Here is a 27,871-nt window from a genome sequence, read left to right as displayed (position 1 = left end):
TTGCGGTGGTATGAGTGGGCCCAGACGGGGCGTGCGATAAGGTATATGAGTATCAATATAGGGCAATCTACGACGCGGATCCGGGGCCCCGGTTGTTGGGGCTCATGCGCGGGGTGCTTGCGGAGGGGAGGGCTGGGGCTTCGGATGTTGGGGTGCGGTCGTCGACGGGGTATTTACATGGGAGTGGACGGTCCTGGTCGAGGTTCGGTCAAGGACCGCGGTGGTGAGAGACAGACTCGTTCGTTACCCTTGGTCTTTCTAGAAGACTCAGGGGTCGGTTGATTAAAGCGTTACGTGGATGCTTTGGCATCATCATTTCATAATCTCGCGCGGTCCTATAAAACAGATTCGGACCGACGTGAGAGGAGGTTGTTGGGATGGAAGGACTCATTTGAAACTCAGATATGAGCCATTTGAGATATAATTATGCAGTGTTTGGTTTTTGACCAAATATACTTGGAAACTTGAAAAATAAATGAGGTTATGGACTTGCCTCATGGTTTTTGTGTATGAGTTCTGTTACGAAGTATTCCGCAGTCAGTCGTTCACAGTGTCCGCACTCATTATCCGGCTCATGATCCTAGCTTGGGGAGTGACAAAGCAGGAAACATCGTTGTAGCCAGCTGATGATGTGATTTAACGTAATCCATTGATGGTGTCGCAGGCCAGTCAATTCATGACGGGTTGGAATTGGCCTCGGTGCATCGAGTATGAGTAATCTCGTTGCGGAAGAACGACCAGGAACCTTTAATTCATGACCGGTATAATTAGTACTGATTTCGATCGAGCAAGGAAGAGAATCCTCAACGCTTTGGTTTCCTGGGACAGCTGCCAAGGTCTCCCGCTTCATCTATTCGGTTCTGGGGCCGAAAGCGAGGCGGACAGGGCTCCTGGCCGGAAGTGGTTCGTCTCATTTACGGTAAACCTGCATACTTTTGTGCAAGGCAATCGTAATCCAATATCGTAGACTGGGAGGAGTGGGAACAATGGTGATATATCACTCTCGGTGGAATATATCCTCGGTAGTTTGCGCAAGGCATGTTTCTATGAATCGTTTATCGAACCATTGAGGACTGCAATACCTGGTCAGTCGTAGATTCAAGCAATCTGGGAAGCCACATACCTGTTACATACTGTGCTTCAATAACTTCCGGTCTTCCAAATATCGGTGTACAACAATGGCTGTTGAGTCCTCAACATTGAGGATTGTGCATGAGAAAATATACAACTTCCAACCGCATCAAACGAACTTCGGCTTAATACCCCCAAATAACAAACCTTTCCGCTAAGATTTCGGAGGCCGCTCGCGCACTCCATTACTCTCCATGAGAAGGTTCATCCGTGGGGAATCCCGAATCTTCCCCGCCTCGTTGTGCAAACGTTGTGACAACTCACAGTACACCGAATCTCAAGTTAGCAGGCTTCAAGGAAGACATAGACACAAATCCGCTCCCAATTCTCTGGGACTCATAATGGACACAAGGGACGGAATTCTGGGACGAAGTTCCGGAGGTGAACGAGGATCTTGACTGCAAGCGCGGGGTAGCGCGGGGGTGTGGGGTATGGGGCGTTTGGCTGGAGATCACGACATGCTCCAGTTGACCTGTCATATTTTGAAGAGTGTCATGAATATCCAGACATTGCAGCATGGGATACTTGGTTTGTGCGAGATGGCGTTTCGCAACGGGTTGTGTCGGGTAAGGATGCTCCTCCGTACGACAGCATGAGAGTAGTACTGTGACGGGACGACATTGTCGATCATGGATGTCGTGGGGTGAGGCTTTGGGCCTAGGCCATTGATACTAATGATCTAGATCAGCGCCTCTGCTGAAGGATACATAGATTCCCAGCCAGTATCGCGCCTTCAACTGGCTCCAGCTGGATTGCTCTCTCGACTCAGGTCACCGCTTCTTCTTCCATACCCTCTCCGTTATCCCCCTGACCGACATCCTTCTCCTGCCCACTTGGTTCGCCAGCCAACATTGCGAAGCCGGCTTGTTCTTTCCTGCCCTCTCCGCGATCTTCCTGGCTAGCATCCTTCTCCTGCTCACTCGGTTCGTCAGTAACCATTGCAAAGTCCGCCTCTTCGAACCAATCGAAATCTCCGTCCGATCCAAGCTCATCCTCCGAGTCGGGTATCACGTCCGCCAGAACTCTTGTGGATGGCCTCGTTGGCGAAAGCGGCATAGCCAGTGGCATGGCAGATGGTTGTAAGTCGACTTCTTCAATTCCATGCTGTTGTACACTTAGTTTTGATCTTCGGATTCGCAGCAAAGGGAGGGGGCCCACCTCGTGAATGACGAACGGAATTACAGCACCAAAACGGCCGTTTTGGTCCAATCTCTCTCCACGGGCTTTCAAAAGTCCAATGACATGCACACCGCCAACTTTTTCATCTTCACCATTGCCCTGTGAGGTGGCTCTTTTACGACCCCAGTCTCTAAACACTACCATCTTCGTCGATATGCAGTTCTCCCATTCCGGTCCTGATATTGATGGACAGAGCAGAGCTCGACCACCTCCCGTAATACGCGTTATGGTTTGATTTGTGATGACGATGGCAATATTATGAATAGCAGCGATTTTGCTGAGTGAAGATGCGACGTCATTGAGCACAGCGTATTTCCGGCTTCCTCGCCAAGCCCCATCCTTCTTCTTTTCCTTCTCCTGCTCCTTAGTGAGGCGCTGATATGCTAGGTCCACAACTGTAGATAGCGACTCGAGTATCATGAGACTCTTCTTCTCCAGACCCAATTGTGAAGGAGGGCGTTTGATAATGCTAAGAAGATGCGCAAGCGACGGCGTCGCTAGATGGCGAAGTCCGGCCCCTCGCTCTTTCATCTGGCCTGGGAAACTTGTAGAAGCCTTTGGATTCACAGCTGCTAGGACTTGGTCGAAACGAGGACGAAATAGCTTCGTGCTGCAATCTGATAGCAGTAAATGTTAGATATCATGCCAAAAGGGACTCGGATATAGTCTCGCACCAATCCAAAGAACATTCCCTCCATTACAGACAGCGTTTGCTGCGAGCTGAATACTGTCGAATGGTCAGGAACTGTCAACTGTGTTGCGTAGTATACTTACCAGAACTCCGTCTTTCCGGAGCCGGGAGGTCCGTACAACTCAGCTATCTGCCTGCGCGGCAAGCCTCCGCTCCTCACATCGCTAGAATATTGAGGGTCCTTCCCATCATGGAGACGAATGTCCAGGCTACGTAGCTGCGTTGATAGAGGTGTAGTGGCAAGGGACTCCGTTTGGAGCGCCTCCAGGACCGAAACACTCGCAAGGCGATCTGGTCCGAATTAGCTCAAGCCCCTTCCTGATTGGAAAGATCATCTTACGTGATAATGAAGACGGCACAGACTGGGAGCTTGGATGGGGTGTCGACATCCTGTAGGGGACTATAGACTCGGATTCTCAGAATGATAGTTTGGTACACTGTCGGAGGACAAAGTTCAAGCACGGGACGAGTAGAGGGGAGAAACCACATCAACTTCCTCCATGTAAATAAAGCAATGGTTTACATTGCCCAATCCCATTGAATAATGCCCTTGAAAGAGGTTCTATATTGTTGTGAGGCAATGAGAAGAAGAGAGCGAGGTGAATGTGCTGTGATGATGGCTTGACGCGTCCCCATTGCAAAACAAACATTTCATCGTTTGGACATGTGGAATCCTATCTCACGTGGATTTTCTGCTCTTGCTGGGAATTGTTAACACAAACAATGAATCAAATCATGGCTGAGGCCATGAATCCAACGAACAGGATCAAGGAGCAGAGATGGAGGATGCTGGATACAGCCAGGGTTAGAAATGAAGCCAGGCGAAGCGAGAAAGTCTTGGCAGATAGGGGGTGGATAACGGATTGTATCTGACCGATAACTGCGCGATTGTCGCCACATGAGTGAGTAAATCACTGCGGTTAAGTTGTCAATAGGGCCATGAGAATCGTACGGTAGTCAAGCTGGATCCTGAATCCATTTACTTCTATTTTACAGAAAAGCAGACAGACCATTACGCATCGCGCCAATCTCCATCAAATGCGCTGTCCAACTGAATGCTATATTGACAACTGCGCCGCTCGCCTCGCTTGATCGAACCCCATAATATCCCGAGATCAATTCCGTCGCATTTAAATGCCAGTGCTACAATCGAGCACAACGCATGGCTCTTCATGCAGATAGTTCCGCACCATTTGGTTGCTCTGACCGGCCATCGAGACCACCGGAAACCACTCCACGTCCACCTCCCACAGCGCCACCACCACCACCACCACCACCACCGTCGTCCTCAAATCCGGAGTCTTTATGAGGTGGTGGGCCAAAAAGGCTCATGCCACCGACATCCTCCCTCCTCATCATCTGATTCTCCCATCCCTCCAACCCCTTGGCATCCCGCAGGTTTAACTGTGCCATTCGTTCCTGGAACGTCGCCCTCCGCTCTGGAAGAGATGGCCGCAGATTTCCAGGCGAGCTGGGGTGACTGCCTGGCCGCGAGCCGTGGTTCGACAGATCGGCTGGTGGAATAAGCCCCGGGGGAGTCACGGATTCATCCTGCTCCTCGATCGCGACTGGGCGGTTCCTCGGCGATCCAGCGAGACCAAGTGGGATGTCGTGCTGCGATTCTTTGGCGGCCATGATGCCACTTCCGCGTGACACCAATCGCTGGTTTCCGTCCACATAGATCGTTTCCCAGCGTTCGGAGTGCTCGCGGTCTCGATCTCGGTCGGGGTCATTGCCGACCTCCTTCCGTTTCCCACGGGTCTCCCGTCGAGGCGTCATGATCGAATCGTCAAGATTCAACGTTTCGTTATCCCCATCGTTCGGAGAATAGTCTATATGGTTGACTTCAGGACTCCGCTCAGGACTCGTTTCTGCCTCGGTGCCAGTTCCAGTAGTGAGAGTGGGTGGAGGGGCGCTATGAGGCGCCAGGAAATCATTGTCAAATTCTGAGGGGAGAGGGTCGTCCACGTGCGGCAGATGCAAACCACACGTTAAGTCTTGGATGCCCTCCAAATCCAATTTAGGTTTGTTGTCTGAACCGACGGCTTGAAGTCCATGTGGCTGGCATGGCTGAACATCGGGAGGACTCTCAATCCAGCGGCTTCTTTCGTGGGGATCCATTGGGGCATTCGGGTATTGTTGATCAGGTTCAATCTCAGGCTCGCTAGGAAGGCGTTCATAGGGGATTCCGCGTCGCGCCTTCTCCTCGTTGAATACACGAATGTCATCTAGACTAATCGCCAGACTTGGGTCAATGTACTCCTTCTCCGGTCGATGGGGACTCGGGCTTCTTGCAGGACTTTTGCTCGGGGATTCCTTTTTCATTTCGGAAGGCCACTCACACTCGTCGATGCTGAGAGATTTGGATCTGGATCCAAGAAGCACTGCCTCGGATCCGGCCTGGGGGTCGACGACGGAAGGTGGGCTCCAGTGCTGTTCAAATCTTCGAACCAGCTCTTCTGCAGGGAGACGATCATGCGGTCTCTCGCTTAGACACATAGCTGTGAGGTCCCGGAACCATCCAGGAGCATCACCGCCCTTGCATCCCCACCTGTCAGTGAGCGGGCGCTCTACTCGCTCGGGCTCATCCCAGCCTTCACCGAGACCCCAGAGGACCATTCCCGCCTGGAACAAGTCGCTCTTGACGCCAATGTACATGGCGACGCGTCCACCGGACTTGATGATCGAAGCTAGCTCAGGTGGTTCCCAGCCTACGGGGCATCCTCGTCGATTGATGTCGATGATCCGCGCATTGTTCTCCGAATCGAGTACGATATTGCTCAAAGTAAAATCTCCCTGAACGAATCCGGCTGCGTGAATGTCCTGTAAACCAACCAGAATTTGGTAGGCCCAGCGGAGCCGAAGATCAAGAGGCAACAAAGTCCCATCCATATCCGCCAGCGCACCGGTCGAGGTGGGAGACGGATGGTGGGCTTGGGTCGGAGAAGGAATGATGCGGTTGTCATAGAGAATGTCGATCAGAGCACCCTTAGAAGCGTACCGAAGAAGAAGTCCCTTGATTTTAGGAGTCTCGGCTGGCGCGGAATCGGCATTAGGAGATTGAGAGTCATGGGAAACAATGATACCGTCGAAGTGGACGACATGGTGCGAATGCCTAAGCGAAGCCAGCGCGTTGATCTCGTAGAGGAACTCTTCTACCGCATCCGGTCCTGGGATCTCTTTCTTAATGAACAAGTTGTCCACTGGCGGCGAAATGGAGGCATCATTGTGAGATGGGTAGCCGTTAACCCGAACCCGATACACAAACCCACTAATATGGCTATCGAACTCGACATCACTCTCGGGGATATGAGGACATTCGAGATGCCCGATGACCGAGGCTGCGGGATACTGGATATTCTCGTAGACATCTTCTGTGACGTGCACATGGAGCCTGCCATCTTGGGTTTGCAGCTTGAGATTCGTCACCGTGTCGTACCATTTGATATCACTCAGGCTGTCTCTTACGGCTTCATAGATCCTGGCGGACTTGTCCCGTTGGTAATGCAATGATTTGAGGTCCGCCTCAAGCGAATCGTTGGGTAAGGAATCGAGATTTCGGTAGTCCAGGGAGACCGTAACCCGTAGCCAGCGGTTGGGCTCCGCCGCATATGTGATGAAAAACTTCTCGCGGTCGGACATGTCACGGAAATGCATGCTAAGGTTCAAGATCCATCGTAGCTCCAGCTCGGCTTGGAAAACCGGGTCTTCCAGACTGTCCGCTACGGATTCCAACGCTTGATGTATAGAGCCTAATGATATAGACTGGTCGTCCTCCGCATACTGATTGTCAGTCTGGTTCGCATTCGGTGACACCTCGGTGTCGTCAAGGACCAAGTGTGAAGTCGTTTCTGGAGCCGGTATGATGTGTGGAGCGGATGCGTAAGGGGGTAGGGGAGGTGGTGATATGTCGTGATTATGGCCTGGTATAACTCGTCTGTCTGTCGAATGTGCCCTTCGCTCTGCAGGGGACGGTTCGTGTGGCATCAACCGGTCTCGCATCTCCGAGTTCTGTCTCTTGAAGGTGAAGGCTTTCGGAAGCATTGGGATGACGTTAGATTGTGCTCTCCGTCTCGCTAGCTCTTGCCCATCGTTCGCCTCTCTATCCTCTCCCAAGCCATGTCTCGTCCCATTCTGCTCCCGTGCACCCTCCTCCTCTTTTTTTAACCAATGGTAACCTTTGTTGAATGAGTTCAGCGTCCTATCCCACATCTTTGACCCGTGATCGGGTGCTGTGTATTGAGTGTTTCAAGGAGATAACCGTCACCGTCAAGTCTTGAGACATGCAGCAAGGTCTATGTCTCCGCTCCATATGCCTGATCCTATTGATGGATGAGGATCTCGAATTGAGATCGGTTTGTCGGACGTCTATTCGTCTGGAAGGTCGTCGTCCTAAACTGGCCGCGTGCGTCTTGGGATCGGACGCGTAACGTGTAGTGCAGCTGCGGGCATCCTTAGGTCCCAGAAAATTTGTTCGGAGTCCACCCTGCCGCCGGTGGCGTGGGGTGTATGCGGACTTCCGTCGATATATGGCCCAGACGATCCGCGTGCCTCCTGAGTTGCGTTTGGGTATCAATGTGTAAAGTTGTGGAGAGACTGGTGAACTTCGAAGAGGACTTCATGAGTCCATTCACATCAGTCAGAGGTTGGTCATAACAAAAATGAAGGCAGCCCTTGAAGCGAATATGTTGGATGTTGAGGCTGAGTTCTCGCCAAGCGGTTGTCTGCTTAAGTTCCGATTGGCCAACTGAAACGCCACCCAGCCCTGACTTTCTCGTCACCTATCGGAGTAATAATAACTTAATAATAAAACACGTCAAGTTTCTCGAAGAGGGGCTAGTCCATCAGTTTGGCGAACTCGACCGATCGAAGTTTGGGATTTTAGGCACAAAGGGGGGAAATTCCGTTTTGATGAGCATGAGGCTCTCTATGTATGTCCGATCGGGACCGCAATACATGCAAGAGGTAAGGTTCTGTTGTACAACGGAGAGGACAGGCAAGGCTACGGTAACTTCACTCGAGTCTCACAGGGCGGTTGGGCGCCTCGCCTTTCTGTCTGTTACTCAAGCAAGGGGAGGGCTTTCGGACTTCGTTGGCAGAATTCCCATGCATCCAATGCAGCCGCTTCTAAATCCATGGCACAACGCATCAAATTATATGGTGACACTACCGACACTGGTACTGAGCATGGAAAGCAGACCATTTCCTCCCTTGCATCTCGCAAGAATTCTGTGCGACTCTAAGGAGTACGCAGTTCTTTGTATCCAGGCGTGATAATTAGTTCGCCTCGGGTGTGAAAACTCGCAGCCAGCATCATGCATTAGCCTCGTTGTCTCGTGTGCTTTTTGCCCACGAAAGCACACGATACCCCTCAAGAATGCTGACCCGACTAGGAATTCTCCCTTCTGATCCTTGATCGGCTGACGTGCTTATCTCTGATTGGGAAGAATGGTTCATATATTGGGCTCTTTGGATTGACTCTCCACAACATTTTGAAACCGTTGACGACTATTCATTCGACACGTCAAAAAAAATCGGGCGTTGATAAAACTGCCTCACTCTCAAGAGCTCCGAAACACTCAGGCTTTTACAGGGCGACACACGGGCCGAATTCCTGGGGTGAAATTCTGCTGTCGTGAGGACAGATAAAGCGTTGATCGTTTGCCAATCAACATGTTTTTTCCGTTTTCGTTACGAGACGGGGATGGCGGTTCCTATGACGACAAATGAGGTGACTTCTCGAAGCCGGCATGCGATTTCGAAAGTTCCCATCCGGGAGTACGTACGGTAAGTAAGAGCATCGTTTATCATTTTCAGCCAGTCCTATGTCGGCCGTTGAGAAGAACCAATCAATTTGTTGTATAGAGTACCTGCGTTTTGTTCTCCTGTTTGTCAACGTTTACCTTCACAGGTCATTTCTCACCATGTCGTCTAGCAAAGACCAATAATTCCTCTCTATTCACCCAACACCTTTTTTCAACAGCCCCAGAAGTCCCCCGGTCTCATGTCTCCTTGGATGCATCACTTGCTGCTCGCTGGCTCAGGGGTCTCTGAGTGGTTGCGGGTCACGTACTTTTCGAAGGCGTCGAATGCATCCGGAGAGTAGATGGTCTTCTGCGCGGTGCCTGAGGACGGTTGCCTACTAGTACCTGGGGTGAACGGTTTAGCTTTAGGATTGAAAGGGCCACGATCAGGACTAGTGGCACCTTGATCTTCCGGCTTCCTAACCTCTAGCTCTTGCTTGGACAAAGGCATGTTCTCCTTGCTAGCCTCCACCTCTTGCTTGTCGATAGGCATAATCTCCTTGCCAACCTTCGTCTCCTGCTTGTCGATAGGCACGGTCTCCTTGTGGATCTCCACTTTGTCGATAGGCATTGTCTCATGGCGAACCTCTACCTCCTGCTTGTCGATAGGCATGGTCTCCTTGCCAGCCTTTACCTCCTTGTCGATGGGCATGGTTTCCTTGCTAACCTTCGCCTCCTGCTTGTCGGCAGGCTTGTTCTCCTTTCGTTCCTGGATGACAGGTGTTGACGTCACAATGTTCGGCAGAGGCGTATCGAGAGGTTTTGCCGGCACGTCGTGAGTCCGAACCACTGCGCTTTCTCGGTTAGAGGCGAATTCAATTGCTGACGACGATGCAGCCCGAGTCTTCTTTGTAAGTCCATCTTCACGGGCACAAATGATGGCCTTGGCTGCACGTTCACGGTCACGGAGGACCATGGCTGCACCGATTACAAGAAGCTCCGTCCTCGAGTACTGGATGAATCGCTTCACGGTCTTGACTGTTGTAAGTTCCGCAGACCCTAACAAATATTAGTCACTGGGCGACCGTGAAGCGTACGGCGCAATCCACTCACTCTTCTTGACCAGTTGCGTCGCGGTGTTAGGGGTGCTTGGTTCGTATGGCTCGACGATCCCAGTCGGTTCAGAGAGAGAACTCTTCTGAGGTAGAGACCCCTTGCGGACTCCCATTTCACTGCTTTTGTCAAGAGAAGACCCGGTGGTGGACTTCGGTGCGGGGATCTTCACTTCCTCCTTGACGGTGTCGACAGAATTCTCGGCGGCCGACTTGGGCGCGGGGATCTTCACTTCTTCCTTGATAGCTTCCTTTGCGAACTGAACATCCTTGGTCTCATCGATGTTAACTTTGAAGTAGCTTGGCTGTTCAACGCAGTCTGCGGTGGAGGCTGTCTTGGCTTGTTTCGGGGCTGTAAGGTATATAAGCGCACGACCTAACAAGACGATGAGTATTATTTTTCTTACCTATTTCCTTCGCAGTGCTCTTGTCATCGCCTTTGACTGGGTCCTGAGCGAGTGGAATGGCTCGGTTCTCGGTATCGTGCCCGCGCTCGACTGTGTTAGAAGATGCGATAATTCGATTGTCCTTGCACTCCGAAAGAGACCTCCCGGCCTGGCTGACCCTCATCCTGAGCCCCGCAGATACATAGCGAGAGGGAGTGACAGATCCTGCTTCACTTGCTTTCCGGGGTCGAGTTCGTGCGACAATAGGGGTGGTTGCTTTGTTAATGAGCAAAGATGCATCTTCTAGCTTGAGACGATCAGCGATGTCTTCGTCATCACTGTCCCGGCCCTGGCTTCTCATCTTTCGAAGAGCATAAGCCTTCTTCAGAGTCTCCCAGAAAGCGGTCTCAGAAAGATTCGCGAGCTCATGGACGAGATCGCGGAGTCCGCCATCAGGACCTAGCGCAGTCGGGGAACGCGCCATCTTCCCGTGTTGGACAGAAGTTGTCTCGCTACCAGAAGGCATAAGGGAACTGATAAACGAGCCCATTTCAGTTATCCTTTGATCATTGTACGTTGTGATGAAAGAACAAAGAAGGGGTTGTGATCGATTTTGGTGGAAGAGAAAGGATAGTGCGAGAACACTCACGATATATCCAATATCGACCCGAGCGCTCAGTTCTCTGCCCGCCACACCTCAATTCTGTTATTATTCCTCAGGTAATTATCACAACAGCAGAGAGGGCACGTGGCTAGAAGATATATAAATGAAAGCTTTTGCTCGTTCTTTGATATCAGAATGGGAGTCGCGTCTATCCTACTACCTGCGACTGAATTTCCAGTCGCTGCAAGCACTCACCTAGATTTTTACCACCAGGCGGTGGGAGCTTGCATATCTTCCCGATCCTAGGCAATGTTACATTCAACTCCATCTCCGTTTCCATCTTCCAGAATGTTTTTGATTGTCTTTGACTATGGTATAATAGAAACTTTCGATTAGTATAAACAATCACACCCCAGCAGCGTTATCCATAGTGCAACTCAAAGACCTAGATGTCCTTCAGGTAAATTCCTGTAATTGTGCAGGAAGCACGGGATACTATCCACGATCATGAATATCCATTGGTGTCTTTAAAATCTCAACGCGATCTGTGAAGGTTGTTCCTAAGCCTGTCAGTGTCCCCTCATCAACCATAGCTTCAGTTCTCCCTCTCCCCTATCCCCTCCTCCTTTGTCCATGCCTAAGCAGGAGTTGTATTAATAACTATAGCTAATAAGTATACATAGTCAGTGCCTGCTCGAAGGCATCTAGCTCATCTACATCGGTATTTCGACTCCATCCGTTTAGTACCGTAGCCTTTCTTCCCGACCACCCCCCGTCCAAACCCCTTCAGACCTGGGATTTACCGGGGACCTGCATTGGGACCAACTGCGGAGGCTCAGTGCTACCCTCGACGGCAGGTGTGCGTCTATCCGAATCCAGCGACCCTGAGTGCGGGGTGATGTGTGGATGGGCAATTCGTGTGGAGGACTTCCAGTTCAGAAGTGTTAAATCGGCTTTACTTACAGCGTCAACTCAGTCATCGGATGCGAATAGGGGGTAGATCCGTATTGTCTGGCATTATTTGTTCCAGGCGGGTGGACTGGATGGGCTCATGCACCGGATTCTGGACCATGGCACCAAGTGTCGCTATCAACATTGCATTGTCATTCAAGAATCCGCTTTTAAACGAATCGGGATACGCATAACAGCAACATTGTTGCATGCGCATATGGCCAATCATGCCGAGATCGCCAAACTCCATGCCGGTGAATTTCATCGTGTAGTTGCACAATAACACGCTCGCAATTCATCTGAAATCAAGTCGAAACCACGCACCTTGTCTCGTACGTGTTGTCTGATAAGGAAACCTGTACGCAACTCCAAATCATCCGGACAGGACACGCAGACATTACGTTCACCCTGACGTCACTCCACCAGTTACCCCTTTCACGGTATCGGTAGCTCCGGCAGTCTTCTTCGACACCCCATCGACGTTTGCGGTTTTGTTGAGTTTCGGGGGTCCTTTTTTCACATCCGCTGCGTCGGTAACACCACCATTTGATGCCTTGTTCGAATTATCGCTCAGGAGCCCTGATTTCTCGTCCGCAGATCCGTTCTCAGTCTTCCCATTCGGCTTCGATGCGGCGCGGGCATTTTTCATGAGGAAATCCAGCCGCCCTCCCATCAGCGTGTTGAGCTTGTCGCCGAGCGCCGCTCCTAATGGCGCTGGCGATGCCCCCTCGTTGAACCACTTGAAGATATAGTAGCCGCCCAAGCCCCATAGGAACAGGAAAGAAGCTCCCATTGTCGTGATGAACACAGTCGGTAGGATAAATACCAAGGCAACTACGAGCATGAACGCCGTGAAGAGAAGGGCGACGAGAACGGCTACGAGTAAGGCGAATATGAGGGTAAATACGAAGACGGAGAGGGTGAAGACGGCGAAGAGGAAGAGAGGCGGTCCGCTTAAAGCAACGTTCGCGAGTAGGAATACCTAAGAGTACTGTCAGCACCAATGGCGAGCCGGGTGGCTATGAATAAGAATACGTACCGCAATCTTGGGATTCTCGGCAGTGAACGACTTGATCTTATCAAAAAGTTCGGTCCTCTTTTGGGGCGGCAGTAGGGCGTCTACAACCGCCATAGCTTTCTCTTGAAAGCCACCAAGTAGCCCTTGTAGGCCGCTCACGATGCTCGCCATGGTCCAGGTACTGACTGAATGCGTAGAATTATATCTGGTGAACCAGAAGGATAGAGATTGTACAATCGAACGTAGTACACAGTAGTGCAAGACGGAAAAGAAGGGACTCTAGACAAGGCACTCGGTAGGAACCATCTCCAACGCTTCAATTTCAACGAGAAACGAGAGACATGAACCTGCAAATGGGAAGAAATCTTGGTAAATATCCAAGTTTAAGTTGTTCCACTGGATCTGATCACCACAGTAGACGTTCAGTCGCGCCTTCCTTAGTTCGACGTCATTGCACCGCCACAATTCACATCCAATTCCACATGCACCGCCACGTTCCCGCACCCTGAGCGCCAAGATTTCGTTCCTCGAATTGAAAATATTTGGCACAACTCTTTAGAGTCGTGAATCCAGCGAGCCACGGAATTCTGCAGACCTCAATTTGAGATATCTTGGAGCGGGAAAGCTGGTATTTACACTGATCATGAATTCATCCTCACAAGCCCCGGCCAAGAAGCGCAAAAGGACGAGTGACACAGGAAGCAATCCGAGTAAAAGAGTGTCGCTCCAGGACAAACGCGAAAGCGGGAAGTTGAAGGTTCAATACGAAGATGCAGACATTGTTTGCCCCGTTATCGGTACGGAGATATATACTTTGGTGCCCATGGCCGGACTCGTACTTACATATTACCAGCCGAATCCGCCGGAATCGCCTTGAATCCCAAGCTTGCGTTCCAGCCATACAAGCGCGAACGACGATCACGACGAAGAGGACAGCCCGCTGAATCTCGAGGACATGACCTTCTCCTACAATCTTCGCAGCACCCGCGGATTGATTACACGGCAACGGCAGATGTGGACGACACCATAGGCAAAGATTTGACCCACTACGTCGGCGTATATGATTCAAACGACAACACCTTGAAGATCGTTCCGGCGCGGAAGCTCATTGTGCGAGGCTCCTTGAGAGAAAAGCCGGCGCCAGCTGAGTCAGAAAATGCTGACGGGAAATCATTCCATAAGGTGAGGCGCGTTGGACCCTGGCCTTTTCCTGTTTTTAATGGTTTCCAGGCTTTCGAGTTGCGACGAGAGTTGGGAATGGAGTTCGGAACGGTAAAAACCAAGAAACATCTTCAAGCGCAAGCCTCCAATGCGCTTGCGCAAGGCACGGTTCTCGGTGGCCCGAAGGCCGAACTCGATCGCGACGATCCGTTGGTGAAGGCTATGCTCGCTGCCATGCCGAAAACCGATGCCGCCGCAACGTCGCGAGAGACATTGCAATTGGAAATTGATGCGGCCAAACCACGACCTGACGCCAATCTCAACGCTGAAACAGCCGACATGGTCTACACCCCTGAGTCAGTCATTGGCCAGGAGCTTATGAGTTATGTTACTGTGCAGCCGTGGATCGAAGCAATCGAAGCGGGCAACGACGTCCAGCTCGGCAGCCAATACGTGGCCCGTCGACTCAAGGAGTTGGTTGATGGTGGAGATATCAAGCGATTGAAGTGCCTGCGATATCTGCTTTTCCTGGTCGAAGTCTATCAGAAAATTCAGGAGAAGGGGAAGAGAATGAAGCGGTGGCCGAAGAAAGAAGACCTTCTTTCGAGTCTGTCCGATGGTAGCGAGGACCTGATTGAAAAGTCGAAGAGGAAATTCTCCGAAGATCGAGGGTGGGTTCCTATCCCGTGTCTGCCGTGGGAATTGCATCATTCACAGACGCTAACTTTCCAGCAGGGACGTCTCTCGATGGCACTTGGATCTGCTCATCACCCATATAGCAGCCCTTACTCTGATCATAGATGAATTCGACACGGACACATTTGATATTCGAAATGATCTGCATTTGGAGAACCAAGAGTAAGTTCGGCTCCAGGAACTCGTGATTCATCACTAACGCTTCGCGTAGCATGACCCAATACTTCCGTGAAATCGGTTGCAAGGTCAAGAGCGTGCCGGAAAACGAGTACAAGAAATGGGGAATCAAAAGCAAAGCGGACGCGTCGACGCATCGAATGGCGAGGCTCAAACTTCCTCTGGAATTCCCGAAGATCCGCGCCATTCTCAATAACAAGAGGCGTTAATGTTTTGGCATGGACTGGCGTCCTCCAACAGCAATCCCTGGGACACTGAACCAGTGTCCAAATAGCTACGATTCTCAACACGATATTTATGGATGCATTCAAACACTGGAGTGGATCCTCAACTGATTGCTATTTGGTTCTCGTTTGCGAGACCTTCCATCGCATCCTCATGTTCCTGCTCACGAGGGAGCCCAACCTTGACTTACAAGACTGAATTATCTCCAGGGAAGAAACGGTGTATACCAATATTAAGAATGTGTACGAGGATATATATATCTATTCAACAGTCGTTACCCCCTCCCCCGCTCCTGGAATGCCCTCATAAGATCATAGCACACGCTTTGCGAAATCATCGAGTCCTGCTTGTAATCTCGGTGCTTCGACACCATTCCCCGGATCCACTGCGCCGGAGTCGGCACTTCGCCCCTGGCACGCCGTCGTACAAAGTCGATGTACTTCTGAACCTGCTCCATGTGCGACTTGGAGTCCGCCTCGGGAATGCTATCATCCAGACGAACGTGGTTCAGGTAGGATTCTACAAGGGGGATCAGACCATCGCTTCCCTCGCTCGTCCCGTTGATGATCTCGTCCACTGTCAGCTCTATTTTCCCCGGACTCGGTCCTCTCGTCGGCCACCAGAACTTCTCCGTGAGGACCGCGTTGTTCGAGTGCGCTCGCGACATGTTTTCTTCCACGGCGGTCAGCGGGATGTACCACTGCCGCGCCGTCTGACGCGAACTGCTGCTGCGATCCCACCCCAAGGCCTGCTTCAGCAAGCTCAAGAAGACCAACATGGCCGCATTCTCAAAATCACATGGTTGCACTTCCATGGGGCGGAATTCGACCCGCCACCCTTGCTCTTCTTCCGGCTCTGGGACCTTCAGTCGCACGTGGCTCCAGACGCTCGCGCAAATGCTGCGGTGCACGTCCTCGGGCGTGACGCTGTCGACGGTGTGGTCTTGACTGTGGAGATAAAGCGGGTCTCGAGCATGGAGGGTGGCGAAGTAACTGGCCATGACCGGATCCATCCCCTCAGAGACCAGCAGATCCCGGATCTGACGGTTCTGTTGTTCCGTATGCGGGTCCAGATAGTGGTCGATTCCGTCCAAAGGGTCCAAGGGACCGAGATACATCGGACAGAGTGACCAGCGGCTCTTGAGTTTATGGTAGCCATGCCCTGACGCTTCGTGCACCTGGCGGTCGTCGACCGCTCCTGCGACTTGATCCCAGCGTGCGTCCGTGTCGGCAAGAGTTCCCTTGTATATCGGCGTCGATGCAGTCAACGCTAACATGATTGGTCCGATTACGGCAAGTTGATCGTGTAGAAATTGAGCGTCTTCGAGAGTCTCCGTTTGGAAGGTCGCCTGCAGACCGCAGCCTCCGGCACCGAAGATGGTATCTTCGAGCAAGATTTTGGTGCTTTTCGATGTGTGCGTGTCTTGGAAAACAGGTACTTCTATATCGACCGGTTTGTTGCGCCTGGCCTTGATATTTATGCGTCCTGCAACGTATTTGCCACTTGCAGTGACTTCAGTGTAAACCTCACTGTCATTTCGATCCAGGGGTGCCCGAATCGCTTTCCTCAGCTCTTTCAGATGCAACAAGGGGAATAATGACAGTGTCAGCAGCGCTTCGTCATCACCCAAATACGACTGAATCGTCTTGCGACGGGTCCTGAGGTTATTTTCCACTTTAGTGAGTGCGGAAGGAGAGCTCCCATAGGGTATCGTTGGCGTGGATTCAACCATATACCTCCCGTACTCGGGCTGGAATAACCCAACATCATCTCTGTTGCCGACTTTCGCGAGCACTTCATCTTGTTTTAATGACAGATGCACTTCGCGAGCGGGGGCGTCAAATTTCACAAGCTGAGACTCCACCTGGCTTGGTGGTTAGATTGCTGATGGGTGCGTTCGGGGTATAGCCTACCTCATCACCCCAAGTCTGAGAGTCTGCCTTCCGATCTCGGATAGACGGCCATATTCTGATAAGGTACTGTGACACCGATTAGCCATTATGACAGCAGTGGGGAGTATTACGCTTCACGTCGATGCTCTCTTGATGCAGGCGTTCCGCCTCCGGACTGATCGAGTCCCAGTGTAGGTACGATCCTTTGATATCCCTAATGGGCGAAATCATGTCAGATGAAGATCCATATCTGGTACTTTCTTGCCACTGTGAATTGTTCACGTACGGTTGTGCCATGACTGCTTGGAGGTTACCAATGTTCGTCACCAATGTACCATTTCGATTGAATCAGCGGTGCGTGAGAGCGAGGAAGTACCGGGAAAGTATAAAAGACATGGTGAAGCGAAGAATATGTCTCGGAGCCATTTCCTCCATGATTACTTGTCGCTTTGGCTATCAGCCTACGTACACAGGAGATAATAATATGTACCTGAATTGAGAGTACCTGAATTATAATGACATAGTCTAACCGTTTTGGGTTTAGCCATATACTGCACGATGACCTCATTATCCTTCTTCCATTGCGTTCCCTATTAATTCCTATACTCGACGCCAAATATCATTGATCTGTGTACAATGATGACTCCGTCAGAGATCTTGTTGATGAACTTAACTAGTACTAGGCAGAAACCTTGGATGTCCTAGCTGGAGAGGGCGCATTCTCCTCAGGCGGTCGTTTCCAGTGAGGTAAAGTAAAGTACCTTAGCACGGATACCTACAGTTCTTTTGACTATTTTGGAATCATAAACACCCAGCTCTTTACTATATATCCCGATACTGTTCATTTATTCATTCAGAATCGTCAACACGCGCGACACACGCCGAAGCGAGAATGCAACCATCTATGAATTCAAACGAAGTCATACGCCGCTCAACCAATATTTCCATATGGAGTACGGAAGTAACAATGCAACTATTAGCACACCACGTCAGCATCAGTCCACTGCTGTGAAACACTCCTCAACACCTTTGTAATACCATATTTCATACAATGACCGCAAAATGACTTTGTCCAATGTCAAGGCCCCCGATGGGCTGCATTATTGCACGTTGCCGGTGTAGTGATCATGAACTCGCATGCAGTCCGCGAGTAGGACCCCATGGAAGTTCCTCCGGCATAGGAGAAGGTGGCTTCAATGTATGCAAGATGCACGACACCCCGAGGATATAGGGCTTCCCGCTCGTGAAAAGCATGGATACCTTACCACTTAAAACTCAGAGCACATTCGTCGCATCGTATGGCCTTTCTCGGTTCCAGTCACAGTGCCGCTGAGCTCTAGCGGTTTGGCTTCCTTGAAGCGGTGCAGGATGCATATGCATGCATGCTGTACGCTTGCCGATGGAGGTTGCTCGAGGTGTGAGTACTTTGAGTTGGGAGCGAGGAATCAAGAGCTGGTGAGTTAGCCTACTTACCTACATAATAATGAGTGCTTTGTTTCATTTTGGATCGGATCGGAGGCGTCAGCCCTATCTCAAGGATCTGGTCGGTCAGCTTGAAGGACCAGGCTAGACTTTAGAGATCATCCTTTGTTGTCCCTGGTCTTAATTAATTAATAGTCGAAACTGGAAAGGTTGGACCAGCCTCCGGAGATTCCTACCGGTAGGCTCTTTACAGGTATTAGTATTTCATTATGATACGTCAATAATCGCGATTAAAGTCCTGGGCCCAAGTGTCCAGTCACCTCTTATTTTCGAGTTCTTCCTGATGCCTCTCTATCAAATCCGACAAGGTAGCGGAGCCATAATACCACCATGACGCATTCGGCGCCACAAGGATAGGATCTTCTAGGACTGATGTATTCGAAACTACCATTTGGGCGGTTTTACTCTATAACATTAACAACAATGGTTGTCCTATCGTTCGCATCGGGGCATTAGGTTGGTGAATTCCACTGCTGATAATTGGTCGGCATAGAATAGGAGAGACTTCCGTTGATCTGCAGGCCAGTCAATGGTACCAGCCAGGAGTCGCGTCGCGTCGTGCATGCTTATCCTTTCATCGTTAGCCCGGGGGCCGAGCATCCTTGCTGACAACTGGGAAAGTCCAACTTCAAATTGACAAATTCATGTGTCGTGGAACCTTTTTTCCTCTACAGAACAACCACAATGGCCGTTTAAGAAGCGACTGCACGATATACCGTGTCCCAAGGAGAGTAAATTCACATGAGAACGACATGAATTTTCCTTGCCCGACGAGGTACACGGTTTCCTGATACATGCGATTTTGACAAAGGACCTGCTGCTGCTTCACCAGGAACCCAGTTACCCAGGACGACACATCCTGTCCCGCCTCCACCCTGTTCATGATCTGCATCGTCCACCCTCCACAATGACGCATGCCGCGATGGCAAGTTTGATCGAAAGCCCTGGATCTTTATGTCCGCCGTCCTGTATGAGCAGGCTGCCGATGGGAAAGGGGCTGTATGATTTGTTCGGGCCTTCGGGATTATCATTCCAGACCTTGAAATTGGAGTCTAGGCTCGAGTTGGGCACTGAGCACTATGCCTACCCCCAATTGCTGTCCAAGGCGTTTCTGTTATGGAAAATGGCGTGGCAATCATCTCCAACGTCGTATGTGGTTCGCTTAAACATCTAAGACTTTGCCGTAGCGAGCACCGATCCAGACGAAACCCTCTTCCGCGTGGTTGTTGGCAACTGACAAAGAACTCCCTGATTGAGTGTTGACCGCTCATGCCTCCGGTCACGCCGATCTAGATGCATCGTTGTTTGGCTATCTTCCTCCAATTAGGACTCCAAAACCTACTACTCCCTTAAGTCCCGAGGATCCAAATTACGTCAAGACCGCGGCCTTTTTTGCCTTCCCTAGCTTTCCATCTTAGCTTCCCAACATATGCGAACGCTTTGTTGACATCGTATCACGACTTCACCGACATCAATATGGATCAGAAAGCTAACACGGTAAGGGTATTCTCCGCTCGTGCGATCGATGAATCGGATACAGAAGCTTATTTTTGTTTAGCGTTTCCCATTGTCTCTGGCATTGTCCTAAGTTGCCCATGTACTATGCACTGTTGCATGAGTATCCATTGTCCTGCCGGGGAGTATAGAAAATCGGACGTGACCCAAAGCTATTCTGATGGGAGTCTTGCGGAAGATCAATCCTTACTGGGAAGCTGTGGGTCGTCTTTCTCGCTGACGCGGTAAGTAGCATTGTCGTTAAGCTTTGGCGAGTGGTTGCTATTGTTCTGTCGAGAACTTGGAGCATTTGCCCAACGTACAGTAAACCCTTCCTTGAACAATACATTTTTATTCCCTTGTTCTACTCTATCTTTTCTAGTCTTAACAGCTGATGATGTAAAGGGCCCGAAGTAGTGTACTGGCGATCACAACACATACTCTTTATACCGGCACACGAGACAGATATTCTGTTCAACAGCTAAAACCTCAAAATCGACTCGAATCTCCTTTGCGAAGAAACTATACCCCTTGCTTATCGTTTGCCATGCTTTTCACATCGAGCATGACACTTAGCAGATTTCATATTCAAATATCTAATCCCACAAGTCTCTTCCCGCTTTGCTATTTTCCAAAAGAGCTAATATCGATTCTTGCCTTCCTCAACAGATAAAAGAAGGAATGTGTGGCGCCGCTGATTTCAGCGCATATCAACTTGCACTATATGTCAACTCTGTGAACAGGAAGGTCGGCATCATGGCCTCTGACGGATCAGAGAGCAAGTCCCGAAAGAGGAAGACTCCAGCCCATGTTTCCCCTAACGCCTGTACAAACTGCAAGAAAGCGAGAGCAAAGGTACGCGACCTTTCGAGGCCCTTACATTTATTTCCCTGCAACTTTTGCTCTCTTAACGCCTGCCGCCCTTTTCAGGCACTTTGTGTGGAGTTCGCTGACCACCCTAAAAGTGTGATGGAAATGACCCAAATCCTTGCACTCGGTGCGCTTCGAGAAGAATTGAGATATCCTGCCATTACGAAGTCCACGTCAAAACTGTCAAAGAAGAAATGGTTCGAAAGATCAGACAGTTGGAGGCTCAAAATCAAGACCTCATGGCACGTTTAAATGAGCTAGGATCAAAAGACCAAGGTACATCTTCACTTGCAACCGCAGAGGCGCCCTCGAATCGACAACCGCAGACAAGTCTGATTAACTGTGTGCACCGCACGGAGCAGATCCTCGGTCTGGCGCCTACAGAACCTAGGGATCAGAGTGATTCCGTAGAGGATACCAGGCCAACCTTTTCGAGCCCCCCTATACCGACTTTGCCACCCCAGAATAGTACTCAGCAACGCTCCTCGTCTGTTCAGATGCTTGACCTCGGCCCGACGCAGGTGTATACTCCGTATCCAAACTCCACAGGCACTACCTTGTTGCCTTCTTCGACTCTAAGTTTTCCGGGCATGCCAAGCCTTCCAACATTCGCATCGCAACGCTCAGTTCCGTCACTACCGAGTATGGCGTCTACCACAAGCTTCACCCTCAATATAGACGACCAGCCTAGAGGTGGAAATGGAGCATCAGTGGAACTAATAGACCACTTACTCTCGCTGTATTGCACCTGGTGGGGTCCCATCAGTCCTATTGTACCTAACTCGGCATTTCCAATATCAAACAAGAACTCGATGGGCCATCCCGACGGCAAAAGGTTCAGCTCGACCGCACTAACTTCCGCAGCTTGTGCACTGGGCAGCCTTATGCTCAGTGATCCCCAGAGAGACGTGCGAGGCGGTGCAAGAAGCCGGTCCAGACCTAGAGGCAGTGCCACCGACTCAGCCGAGTTCGCCGGAGTGGGCATCTACTTCGCCGAGCATGCGTTGCGTGAACTCGATGCACCTTTCGAGGCCTGCGCTGCCCTTATGCTGTCCCACTCTACGGCATACGTGTTGCTTGCATTGTACGAAAAGAGCAATGCAAGCCTTCGGAGGGGAAAGAGCTTCCTTCAGTGTGCTATGGAGCTTGTCGCAAAATTGCGCGTCGGCACCTCTTCTTCAGCCGGTCCAAGTCGCCTTGATAGACAACAGAGGGCCGTAGCTTCTCGCATAGGCGCAACGACCAGGATGCTCGGTGCCGTTACATATTCCCCGCCACTGTTCACTTGGACTTCTGGTTATTCAACTGCAGAAATGGAAGATCTGCGGTGGATCGAGAATGAACCTGACTATTGGTGGCCTTATCGTTTTCCTTACGACTCCAATACTGCCAGGATTGGTCGAACTGCCTTGGGGAAAGATACGTCGATGCTACAAAAACTCCAGGAAACTTCAGGGTCCATCTCGGAATACTGGTATGCTCCCTGCGAACATAATCTTGGTGCAGAAGCCCGAGCCCGCCAATTCATGCGCCTGGCAGAGAAGCTTGACCAGTCCCGTGGGAACATCGAGCAGCTTTATTCTGCTCCTCGACCCCAGCTGGCGGCACAGGAACAGCTACCCGAGCTGCTCGCGTTCAGAGTCTCTTACGTTGGGTCGGTCGTACTACTCCTGAGACCCCTCCTCTCACACTCCGAGGGCCTCCACCGACGTGATACATCCGGGTCTATAGTAGCCCAAATCAAATCTATGACACGGGATGGTCGACGAACACTGGAATTGTTCCAGAATCTCTACAGCAGCAGACATATGCATGTCATTCTAGCGTACTGGTGCTGCATACTCACAGAGGGTGCATTCGCAGCATTCGAATACCAGGCGTCCGACTGGGCCAACTCCCATCAGTCGCATGATTTACCATTTCAACGCCATTCAGAAGAGAGAGACGAGATAATCTCATTCGCAACATCTATGCTGCATGAAATGTCATCAACCCATCAGATGGCCGAGTCGCTCGCTGAATTGATCCGAAGAGCAGCAGAGGAATCAGGCCTCCCAGGTCCTTCAGGTGTACCTCCCACTGCTCCGCCGCTTTCGGCGCCAGGGGGGATATATAACACGAGTTCTGCATTTAAATCGCGCCGCCGATCGGCATCCGCCATGTCGTCTGCAGCTTTGACAGTCGACACATGTCTGGACACAAGTGGATGGCTGGGCCTTGGGCCTCCATCCGTTCATCTTGACTCCGCTTCCGCAGAGGCGATTCTGGTTTCATGGTCCCGCGTACCCAATATAGACATCCCACCTCTGATACTGTCACCCGGAGACATCTCGCCGGCCCTAGGGGATGATAGACATCCCCAAAGAGCCAAGGAGGGGGAGATGGGTGATACCAGCGCCTTAAACGCACGACGATCACATGGAGGCATGAGTCGTAACGAAGAAAGGAGAAAGAGAGTGGGCATCGAGCGGTTGGTCAATCCGTGATGTCAGCAGTCAGGGGACTGGATCCCTTGAGATGCCGCTTAGGTCGTATCCTCCACCATTTGATCCCGGAGTCTCCTTCATAGCTTCCAGTTCCGGTTTAGGGACTCCGTTGATTGCGTAACCTAGCTATCTTGAAGGTCGAGCACTCCGCACTCCGCACTCTGCGGGGAGGATAGATGTTGCGGCCGACATCGCTCATTTCGGGGCTCTCTACGGAGAGAAACATACTGTTGGGTTCAATGGATTAGCTGAATTGGTCTCAAATCCATCGATTATGCAATGCGATAGATTGAAGTGGTATAAACTGTATTTTGATACTCGTACCGTAGCGCGAGGGGGGCGAATAAGACCGGTATCGGTCGTCTACTATTTAGTCTGGGCTGTAGCCATCTCCCGAATCTAGTCCGATCCCGCAGTATAGGTACGGTAAGTCACTATTACTACAATTACACAGTAATACTTACTATACTTAGCATTATCAATGATGAAGTGCCTTTGTAGACCGCAGTAGACGCAACGAACTCCCCAATGGCCAATCACGGTGGTTGTTAACAAATCCAAACCATCTTACGATCGCGGACAAGCCGATGGATGCATGGATTTAATAGATCAGCACTATGACCTTTGCATCTTCTCTTATTGGTTGACGCCACCGAGTGTGTAGCATGATGCTCCATAGCCGAATCCCCCACCTCTCCGATCTCGGATCTTAACTTTGGTTTGCAATTCCTATATCACCTCCGCTTTTGCTCTCTGCAAGATATCGACTCCTTGGAACCATTTACTCGTTCGGATTACACGCCGACTGTCATACAAGGACTGCTACTCTAACAACCGCATCATAATCAAGGAAACAAGGTTGATTCCACCACCATGCCGTCCGCTGTGAAACCCCCGCAAACGCTGTACGACAAAGTGTTCGAGGCACACATCGTTAATGAGAAAGACGATGGCACAATTCTCCTTTACATCGGTGAGTCCTCTCCTCGCCAGTCGCTAGATTTCGACCATCAAGCTAATTGCGCTGTAGACCGACATCTGGTCCACGAAGTCACATCTCCCGTGCGTTGCCGCTCGAGTCTCTGAATCCACACACTCGCATGCTAACCGAAGTAACAGCAAGCATTCGAGGGCTTAAAAAATGCGGGAAGAAAAGTCCGAAGACCTGACTGCACGTTGGCGACAGTCGATCATGTTCGTGGTGAATTGCTCCGAGATGCGAGGTCGCAGCTAACAGTAACTTCCAGAACGTCCCCACCTCATCCCGAAAAAACTTCAAGACCGTCGCTGAGTTCATCCGCGAGCCCGACTCGAGAATACAATCCGTCACCCTGGAGCAAAATGTCAAAGACTTCGAGCTCACCTATTTCGGTCTCGGAGACAAGCGGCAAGGGATCGTGCACATCATCGGGCCGGAGCAAGGATTTACTCTTCCGGGCACGACGGTCGTCTGCGGTGACAGCCATACCTCCACCCACGGAGCATTCGGTTCGCTTGCTTTCGGGATCGGAACCAGCGAGGTCGAGCATGTTCTCGCTACGCAGACGCTCATCACACGACGGAGCAAGAACATGCGAATCCAGGTGGACGGGGAGCTCACTCCGGGCGTGACGAGCAAGGACATCATTCTCTACGTTATCGGAGTTATCGGGACAGCTGGTGGTACCGGTTGCGTAGTGGAATTCTGCGGCTCGGCGATACGTGGATTGAGTATGGAAGCCCGTATGTCCTTGTGTAATATGTCCATCGAGGGCGGTGCTCGCGCGGGGATGGTGGCACCGGACGAGACGACGTTTGACTACCTCCGAAATCGTCCGTTGGCTCCGAAGCCGGATAGTGCCGAATGGAATAAGGCGGTTGCGTACTGGACGAGTCTCAAGTCGGATCCGGACGCGAAATACGATATTGACCTTTTCATCAAGGCAACGGACATCATCCCAACAGTCTCATGGGGAACTTCGCCGCAAGACGTTGTGCCCATCACGGGAGTGGTGCCAGGTCCTGACGATTTCGAAGATCAGTCTCGGAAAAATGCGTGCATTCGCTCTTTGGAGTACATGGGTCTCACAGCCGGAACACCGATACAGGATATCACGCTCGACAAGATCTTCATTGGTTCCTGCACAAATGCTCGGATTGAAGATCTCCGTGCCGCCGCCGCCATCGTTAAAGGCAAAAAGATCGCCTCAAATTTGAAGCTCGCCATGATCGTTCCCGGCTCGGGTCTCGTGAAGCGGCAAGCGGAAGGTGAAGGCCTGGACCAGATCTTCACCGACGCTGGCTTCGACTGGAGGGAGGCAGGATGCTCCATGTGCTTGGGCATGAATCCCGACATCCTCTCCCCCGGTGAGCGCTGTGCGAGCACCTCAAACCGAAATTTCGAGGGCCGCCAAGGTGCAGGCGGAAGGACTCATTTGATGTCTCCAGCAATGGCAGCAGCAGCAGCTCTCACGGGGAAGCTGACAGATGTACGGAGCATCGCCGGGTTCGACGCTAAGGCTGCTCCGATCAAGGCCACGGTCGAGGTGGACGAGCCGGCACACATGGCGGACATCGAGTCGGACGGTGATCTAGACCGAATCATCGACGACCCCCAGACCCCCGAGGAGGACAAAACCGCCGCACCGCGCTCGTCCGCTGGGATGCCTAAGTTCCTTCAGCACAAAGGCATCGTCGCCCCAATGGAGATCTCGAATATCGACACCGATGCCATCATCCCCAAGCAATTCCTCAAAACCATCAAACGCTCCGGCCTCGCAGTCGCTCTCTTCCATGCCTGGCGGTATGATCCGAAAACTGGCGCAGAAAATCCAAACTTTATCCTCAATAAGGAGCCGTACCGAAACTCGAAGATCTTGGTGTGCACGGGCGACAATTTCGGCTGCGGAAGCAGTCGAGAACACGCGCCTTGGGCTCTCCTCGACTTCGGCATCAAATGCGTCATCGCCCCGAGCTACGGCGACATCTTCTACAACAACTGCTTCAAGAACGGCATGCTGCCGATCCGGATACCCGACGCCGTCGTCCTCGCTCGCATCGCTGCGGAGGCGTCCGCCGGCAAGGAGATCGAGGTCGATCTGCCCAACCAAGTCATCAAGGACGCGGATGGCAACGCGCTCGCGCAGTTCGAGGTGGAGAGCTTCCGGAAACACTGCTTGGTGAACGGGCTGGACGACATCGGATTGACGATGCAGGTGGAGGATCAGATCAAACGATTCGAGGGGCGGAGAACTCGGGACTATCCGTGGTTGGATGGACGGGGGTACTTGAAGAGGAAGGGAATCGGAGGCGCGACCATGATCGAGGCACTGCCAGTGCCCAAGACAAACCGGGGGGAAGTGAAGAAGGAGCCGTTAGAATGGTAGAAGGACAGGGGGGATATCTTTTGCTTTTCTGCCAATTCTAGCGTTCATGATCACGGCCATCTTAGCTACAGCGTGGGAGGGGGACCGTCCTGGAAATACCGACCAGTGCACCAGCATTAGCTCTGCAGTTACATTTCGTTGCGATACTGAGGACTATTATGACTCTTCTGTGCATTGGCTTCTCTCCGGCGTCTCAGCTTACCGTCCCGTAGAAAGAGTAAAGCCCGTTAAAGGGCTGGAGAACCATCGATTCTAGTTTTGAAATTCCACTGCAAGCACTCTGCATGTCGGGAAACGTGGGGCGTACTGTGTAGTCAAAATAGGGTTCGTAGGACGCCTCCACGGGCTCCAAGTGAACCTCTCTGGCGGCGGCGGGCCTAGCTCCCCCTAGGTGGATGGTGAACCTCAACGACCTGTTGGAGTGTCGGCTGTTGGCCTGTTGCCCACTTTCCTCAAACGCATTTCAACAGTTGAATCAACTTCTTACGTAAGGTACTGAACAATAAGCACATCTTGCATTTTCGACGACTGTGGACACTGATTTTGGCATCCTGTGCCCCCTCAGTCAGTTCGATTGTGGTCTAGAGTGGTGTCGGCCCCCCCTGGATCCTAGTCGGCCACTCTGATCGACTGGCGAAGACAGAAAATTGGAAGACCTACGGCCTGCGGGGAGTTTCTCGGGAACATTTGGATGAGAACGTGAGGATAGAGCTATTGAGGGGAAACTGGCCGAAAAGCGTCCGGAGTGGCCGATGGGAGTTCATTGGCGAGGTCGGCGGGAGGGGCGTCACCATCCCAAACCATTCAACCAGTAACTGGGGAACGGTGCTAGGTCGGGCTTGCAGCCCAATCGCGGAAACTCCTGGTGTGACCCGGTGGCACAATTGTCGCGAGCAAGTCAGTAGAAATGCCACCTGTCACTACGGCCAAGGGGGATATGGACAGAAAGCGCTAAAGTCTAATGGAAACCCCAATTACATCGGAGGCAATATGAACGAGCTACGTAGTTACCCATATTCCGGGTGGTGATTGGGGTTTGGTGGTGCTGCAAGGATGAATGCGACTTACGGAACTTGTATCTATCAAGCCGTTCTATCGGATTTGAGAGTGCGTCAAAGACAACGGCTTGGAACGCCTCTAGTTCTCCTGTCTCTGGTCTATAGTCTACCCCCTGCCCGCTCACTACCAGAGCAACCCGGATCCTTTC

General features: G+C 51.4%; 9 protein-coding genes across 9 annotated transcripts; 4 read left to right on the top strand and 5 right to left on the bottom strand.

The window, feature by feature from the left end:
• Positions 1-1,896: 1,896 nt before the first annotated feature.
• P152DRAFT_398310 (P-loop containing nucleoside triphosphate hydrolase protein) lies at positions 1,897-3,290 on the bottom strand (the record flags this gene model as incomplete). Its single annotated transcript, XM_033676454.1, has 4 exons — positions 1,897-2,235; positions 2,290-2,927; positions 2,967-3,037; positions 3,085-3,290. Coding segments are annotated over 4 exons (1,254 nt in total), but the record flags the coding sequence as incomplete, so codon positions are not given.
• A 2,144-nt stretch (positions 3,291-5,434) lies between these two features.
• P152DRAFT_398289 (kinase-like protein) lies at positions 5,435-7,213 on the bottom strand (the record flags this gene model as incomplete). The annotated part of the gene is made up of 1 exon (XM_033676450.1): positions 5,435-7,213. A coding segment is annotated over one exon (1,779 nt), but the record flags the coding sequence as incomplete, so codon positions are not given.
• Positions 7,214-7,453: 240 nt separating this feature from the next.
• Positions 7,454-8,490, top strand: P152DRAFT_37793 (uncharacterized protein). The gene has a single exon (XM_033675658.1). It carries the CDS (start codon positions 7,694-7,696, stop codon positions 8,273-8,275), a length of 582 nt encoding a protein of 193 aa, XP_033533559.1. The 5' UTR covers positions 7,454-7,693; the 3' UTR covers positions 8,276-8,490.
• Positions 8,491-9,022: 532 nt separating this feature from the next.
• On the bottom strand, positions 9,023-10,727 carry P152DRAFT_474177 (uncharacterized protein; the record flags this gene model as incomplete). The annotated part of the gene is made up of 3 exons (XM_033681305.1): positions 9,023-9,804; positions 9,859-10,209; positions 10,265-10,727. The coding sequence occupies 3 exons, from the start codon at positions 10,725-10,727 to the stop codon at positions 9,023-9,025; spliced, it is 1,596 nt and encodes a 531-aa protein (XP_033533558.1).
• Positions 10,728-12,201: 1,474 nt separating this feature from the next.
• On the bottom strand, positions 12,202-12,930 carry P152DRAFT_398295 (uncharacterized protein; the record flags this gene model as incomplete). Its single annotated transcript, XM_033676451.1, has 2 exons — positions 12,202-12,780; positions 12,838-12,930. 2 exons carry the CDS (start codon positions 12,928-12,930, stop codon positions 12,202-12,204), a joined length of 672 nt encoding a protein of 223 aa, XP_033533557.1.
• Positions 12,931-13,459: 529 nt separating this feature from the next.
• Positions 13,460-15,059, top strand: P152DRAFT_474175 (uncharacterized protein; the record flags this gene model as incomplete). The annotated part of the gene is made up of 5 exons (XM_033681304.1): positions 13,460-13,613; positions 13,670-13,998; positions 14,047-14,648; positions 14,713-14,835; positions 14,885-15,059. 5 exons carry the CDS (start codon positions 13,460-13,462, stop codon positions 15,057-15,059), a joined length of 1,383 nt encoding a protein of 460 aa, XP_033533556.1.
• A 290-nt stretch (positions 15,060-15,349) lies between these two features.
• Positions 15,350-17,421, bottom strand: P152DRAFT_436836 (GCS-domain-containing protein; the record flags this gene model as incomplete). Its single annotated transcript, XM_033677569.1, has 4 exons — positions 17,254-17,421; positions 17,106-17,181; positions 16,989-17,054; positions 15,350-16,939 (listed from the first exon to the last, which is right to left on the bottom strand). Exons 1-4 carry the CDS (start codon positions 17,262-17,264, stop codon positions 15,350-15,352), a joined length of 1,743 nt encoding a protein of 580 aa, XP_033533555.1. The 5' UTR covers positions 17,265-17,421.
• A 3,278-nt stretch (positions 17,422-20,699) lies between these two features.
• P152DRAFT_449728 (uncharacterized protein) lies at positions 20,700-23,299 on the top strand (the record flags this gene model as incomplete). The annotated part of the gene is made up of 2 exons (XM_033678125.1): positions 20,700-20,798; positions 20,909-23,299. The coding sequence occupies 2 exons, from the start codon at positions 20,700-20,702 to the stop codon at positions 23,297-23,299; spliced, it is 2,490 nt and encodes an 829-aa protein (XP_033533554.1).
• A 1,117-nt stretch (positions 23,300-24,416) lies between these two features.
• On the top strand, positions 24,417-26,896 carry P152DRAFT_458876 (aconitase iron-sulfur domain-containing protein). Its single transcript, XM_033679565.1, has one exon. It carries the CDS (start codon positions 24,871-24,873, stop codon positions 26,662-26,664), a length of 1,794 nt encoding a protein of 597 aa, XP_033533553.1. The 5' UTR covers positions 24,417-24,870; the 3' UTR covers positions 26,665-26,896.
• The last annotated feature ends 975 nt before the right edge of the window (positions 26,897-27,871 follow it).

This window comes from Eremomyces bilateralis (assembly GCF_010015585.1).
Source record: "Eremomyces bilateralis CBS 781.70 unplaced genomic scaffold P152scaffold_11, whole genome shotgun sequence".
Taxonomy (NCBI): Eukaryota; Fungi; Ascomycota; class Dothideomycetes; order Eremomycetales; family Eremomycetaceae; genus Eremomyces; species Eremomyces bilateralis.
Note: the sequence above shows the minus strand (reverse complement) of the source record. Positions and strands in the feature narration are given on the sequence as shown.

What these genes read in the sequence shown, in the direction of transcription:
- P152DRAFT_37793 (XM_033675658.1), top strand. Translation starts at nt 7,694, where the DNA reads ATGTTGAGGCTGAGTTCTCGCCAAGCGGTTGTCTGCTTAAGTTCCGAT.
- P152DRAFT_458876 (XM_033679565.1), top strand. Translation starts at nt 24,871, where the DNA reads ATGCGAATCCAGGTGGACGGGGAGCTCACTCCGGGCGTGACGAGCAAG.